The sequence below is a fragment of the Hyaena hyaena genome, unplaced genomic scaffold (genome assembly GCF_003009895.1).
Source record: "Hyaena hyaena isolate Hyena2069 unplaced genomic scaffold, ASM300989v1 scaffold_783, whole genome shotgun sequence".
Lineage (NCBI taxonomy): Eukaryota > Metazoa > Chordata > Mammalia > Carnivora > Hyaenidae > Hyaena > Hyaena hyaena.
The window spans coordinates 860093-864828 of NW_024081416.1; the positions used below are offsets into that span (position 1 = coordinate 860093).

Sequence of the window (4736 nt, forward strand, 5' to 3'; positions counted from 1 at the left end):
GCACGTCTCACCTGGGGACCCCCTTTCTTTCTGGGCTCCGGCGCTTCCGCCTCCGGGGCGGAGACTCCGCCCCTCTCCGTCCCAACCGCCTCCCTGGGGAGCGCGGCCCGAACCGCCTCCGCCCACCGGCTCCCAGCGCCCCGGCCCCGCCGCCCCGCCGCCCCGGCCCGCACCCCGGCCCCGCCGCCCCGCCGCCCTGCGCCCCGGCCCGCGTCCCGGCCCGCGCGGCTTCAGCACCGCGGACAGCGCCCCGCCGGCGGCATGGCCCTGCGCCCCGGCCCCGCCGCGTTGCTGCTCGGCTGCGGCCTCCTCGGGCTGCGCGCAGGTGAGGACCGCCCCGGGCTCCCGGGCTCCGGGGCGGAAGGGGGACCTCCAGACCTGGGGGGCGTCCGCGGGGGGGGGGCGCGTCTGGGGGACCGAATGGGAGGAGGACGTCCCGAAGGAGTAAGCGACGCAAGGAAGCGAGGGAGCTGCAGGCCACCGCGGTGGGGAGGGCGTGGGCGCAGGGAGGAAGGAGGAAGGGGGTCTCCCCTGGCTTCCTGGGGTGTCAGGAGGGCACAGGCTGCGGTTGAAGTGCCACCTGACTTGCTGTGAAACGTTTTCACAAGAACTCCAGCTGGATTAGCAACCTCCCTTAGCTCTCCATCATTTCCTGTACCCCACATTGGGCTTCTCATTTTGGCCACTCCGCAGGGGCAAGGCAGGAAGGGGCAAGCAGTGACTTCTCAACTCTCTTGTGGGGTGAGACAGAAGCGCTGGAAGGGAAGACGCTCGGCCAGGCTGAGGGCCAGGAAGGAGCTCAAGGGGGTGGGGTACACCCGTGCAGAGTTGCGGGAGAGAGTATGTGCAGGGGCAGGTGCGAAGGGACTGCACAACTGAGCGAGTTTTCCACGCCTGCACGCCGTCTCGCACGGGAGGTGGGCTCCCACGCGTGTGGGACTTGGGACTGGATACATGTTCTGACCTCCAGCACAGGCAGCCCGGCCCAGCCATCGACTCCAACCCAGCAGTGCCTCTGAAGGTGCGGGTGGGGTGGGGTCACAGCCAAAGTCACATAATGTCACTTGTATACACGATGGGCGCCGACCGAGGACAAAGGCTGTGTGGTGGGATATAAACAGCCGTTCCCTCTCACCACCATCCCCAACTCTCCTTGAACTGCAGGGATCTTTTAGGAGAAGCCATGAAAACATGAAATCTCAAGTCCTGAAACCACCGTCTGAGACCTTGCGGGAAGAGCAGGTCTTCCCGATCCTTGAAGAAAGGGCTTTTAGGCTGGAGACATCTGTGTGGGGCTCCCTGGGCTCCCTGGTCAGTGACCTCAGGGAAGGGCTTCGCTATGAGGGGCCCCCAGGGGAATGACCGAAGCATTTTGCTGTGCCCTTAGGGATGGAGCGGTGGAGGCTCCTGTTTCGGCCTGGATGTCCCACTTGCCTAGGGAGAGTGGGATGCTAGGTGGGCCCTCCTTGCCTACTTCCTTCCTCCCTGCCCCTCCCCCTCAGGAGTCTGGGGTACTGACACGGAGGAGCGGCTAGTGGAGCATCTCCTGGATCCTTCCCGGTACAACAAGCTCATTCGCCCGGCCACCAATGGCTCTGAGCTGGTGACAGTACAGCTCATGGTGTCACTGGCCCAGCTCATTAGTGTGGTGAGTACGGGTCCCATACACTGCCACTGAAGTCAGAACAGCCAAGAAAGTCTTCATGTTTGTGCTTATTCCTCCGGAACTCCCAAGGCGTGGGGAGGTGTGGGAAGGCCGTGGGTGCTTGTACCGAGCCGGCAGGCTGGGGGGGCCTTCTCCGCAGCTTCTCTCTTCTCTGCAGCATGAGCGGGAACAGGTCATGACCACCAATGTCTGGCTCACCCAGGTGAGTGCTCTTCCTGCCCATCCCACGTCCCTGGTGTCTTCTTTCCTCCTTTTTTTTTTTTTTTTTTTTGCATGTGCTTTTCCCTCCTGTAATCCCCTCAAGAAAGGCAGAAAGGTATAGACTTTGGAATCCTAAATAACTGATTTGAATCTTGGTTCTTCCACTCACCAGCTCTGTGACTTTGAACATGTTAAGATCTGCGACATCCATTTTCTTATTTGTAAAATGTAGATTGTAATATCTTGGCTTAGATGTGCATATTAAATGAGGAAGTATTTTACGAGCCACATTTGCTGGGCAGATAAGTCACTGTCAGGACGATGTGGCTTTTAAAAGCCCCCTCAAGGGTCGCCTGGGTGGCTCAGTTGGTTAAGCATCCATCCGACTTCAGCTCAGGTCATGATCTCACAGGTCATGAGTTCAAGCCCCGCGTTGGGCTCTGTGCTGACAGCTCAGAGCCTGGAGCCTGTTTCGGATTCTGTATCTCCCTCTCTCTCTGACTCTCCCCTGCTCACGCTGTATCTCTCAGAAATAAAGAAAACATTAACAAATTAAAAAAAGTAAAATAAAAGCCCCCTCAAGCCAGATGCCCCACCTCCCAGTCTCTGTCCTGACCTTGAGCCCCACCAAGGGCACCGGCTGGCAGTGCTCTCACTCCCTTTCCCAGGAATGGGAGGATTATCGGCTCACCTGGAAACCTGAGGAGTTCGACAACATGAAGAAGGTGCGGCTCCCTTCCAAACACATCTGGCTCCCGGATGTGGTCCTATACAACAAGTAGGTGGCCTGGGAGCAATGGAAGGTGGGGGGCGGGGGGTGTGTGAGATGACCAAGTGCTCTGGGAGGGAAGGAGTCTTGGGGAAATAAATTAGCTCATGCTGGGGACACAAGGGACCTCTCACTGGCATAGACACAGTCCCTACCCAGACAGGCCCAGACCACTGCGCTGTGGGGTGGGGCACCCGCTGACTCCGAGGTGATTCGGGCCATGGCCAGTCCCCTCCCAGCCAAATAGGAGCCCCGGGTGTTCGGAGCCGCAGTGGGACGCGAACATGGGCTGACGGCCTCCCTGCAGCACCGCCTGGCGGCCCGAGTTCCTCCCCCTTCCGGCCCGTCTCCTACAGTAACCCCACTTACCCCCAAGATCCCACATCACTGGCGGGCCCGTGCCCCGCTCGCACCTGCTCTGTGCCCCTCACTGCGTGGGGCTCCGTGGCGCCCCCAACCTCTCCACCCTCCTGTGGCACCAACCAGCTTGCAGGGTGCACGCCAAGCAGCAGACGGCCCCCCGCACCCACCCTCTCTGCCTCCGAGAGGCCTCACAGGCCCTCCCCCCCCAGCACTTCACCCCGAGCCCCTTCTTGCTCAGCCGGGTCCTGCGCTGTGTGCCACTGGGCCGCGACTCTCAGACCTGGGCTGCCCGCCCCGTGTCTTCCTGGCACTCGGCGCTGGGGGCTGCGGCTGACCGAGCGCTTCCTCGGGCAGCGCCGACGGCATGTACGAGGTGTCCTTCTACTCCAACGCCGTGGTCTCCTACGACGGCAGCATCTTCTGGCTGCCGCCCGCCATCTACAAGAGCGCCTGCAAGATCGAGGTCAAGCACTTCCCCTTCGACCAGCAGAACTGCACCCTCAAGTTCCGCTCCTGGACCTACGACCACACGGAGATCGACATGGTTCTCGAGTCGCCCACAGCCAGCATGGACGACTTCACCCCCAGCGGCGAGTGGGACATCGTGGCGCTGCCCGGCCGGCGCAACGAGCACCCCGACGACTCCACCTACGTGGACATCACGTACGACTTCATCATCCGGCGCAAGCCCCTCTTCTACACCATCAACCTCATCATCCCCTGCGTGCTCATCACCTCGCTGGCCATCCTGGTCTTCTACCTGCCGTCCGACTGCGGCGAGAAGATGACGCTGTGCATCTCAGTGCTGCTGGCGCTCACCGTCTTCCTGCTGCTCATCTCCAAGATCGTGCCGCCCACATCGCTGGACGTGCCGCTAATAGGCAAGTACCTCATGTTCACCATGGTGCTGGTCACCTTCTCCATCGTCACCAGCGTGTGCGTGCTCAACGTGCACCACCGCTCGCCCAGCACGCACACCATGGCGCCCTGGGTCAGGGCCGTGTTCCTGGAGCGGCTGCCCGCGCTGCTCCTCATGCGGCGGCCGCGCCCCCGCTGCGCCCGCCAGCGCCTGCGGCTGCGGCGGCGCGAGCGCGAGCGCGAGGCGGGCGCCCTGCGCGTCCGCGAAGGCCCCGGGGCGCCGAGGGGCGCGGCGCGCGGCTGCGGGCTCCGGGCGGCGGTGGACGGCGTGCGCTTCATCGCCGACCACGTGCGCAGCGAGGACGACGATCAGAGCGTGAGTGGCGCGGCCGCGCGACGAGTGTGAGGCCTTCTCCGCGGGCTTCCGGGAGGCGGCGCCGCGGGGCCCCCGGCGGACGGGTGGGGGGAGGGGGCGCGCCAGGCCCGGGCGGCCTGGACCCCTCTGTGGCTTGGCGGCCGGCTGCTGGCCCCCGTCCGGCCCCCAAGGCCCAGTTGGTGATGTGACCATCGCAGCTCTGGGCCCCACGGGGTGGGGGCGGGTAGAAGTGAGGGCGGCCTGGGGTGGGGGGAGGGGAGAAGTGAGGGCGGCCTGGGGTGGGGGGAGGGGAGAAGAGGTTCCGCGGGTAGAACGGTCCCAAGTCCCGGACCCCTTTCTGCTCCTTTGGGCCCCGGGGACCGGGCGGGCCTGGGGAAAACGTTTCGGAGGAGGGACCGGGGGAGGCGAGGGCTTCCCGGAGCACCCCTGCGCTTGGCGCACACCCTGCGCGAGCCTCCAGCCGCGCAGGGGGAGGGTGCTGCGCGCTCCCCCCCCCCCGCCCC

General features: G+C 64.1%; 1 protein-coding gene and 1 long non-coding RNA gene across 2 annotated transcripts in view; one reads left to right on the forward strand and one right to left on the reverse strand.

Moving 5' to 3' along the window:
• The first annotated feature begins 261 nt into the window (after nt 1–261).
• Nucleotides 262–4736, forward strand: part of CHRNB2 (cholinergic receptor nicotinic beta 2 subunit) — a 7887-nt gene continuing 3412 nt past the window's right edge. The window contains exons 1-5 of the mRNA XM_039218997.1: nt 262–325; nt 1503–1648; nt 1824–1868; nt 2536–2645; nt 3354–4233. Of these exons, the coding sequence (XP_039074928.1) occupies nt 262–325; nt 1503–1648; nt 1824–1868; nt 2536–2645; nt 3354–4233 (1245 nt within the window). The remainder of the gene's footprint in view (nt 326–1502; nt 1649–1823; nt 1869–2535; nt 2646–3353; nt 4234–4736) is intronic.
• The window catches only part of LOC120221538, a 2191-nt gene continuing 1025 nt past the window's right edge, over nt 3571–4736 (reverse strand). Inside the window, exons 2-3 of the long non-coding RNA XR_005525824.1 lie at nt 3760–3873; nt 3571–3647 (exon numbers count right to left, since the gene is read on the reverse strand). This is a non-coding gene — a long non-coding RNA (uncharacterized LOC120221538). The remainder of the gene's footprint in view (nt 3648–3759; nt 3874–4736) is intronic.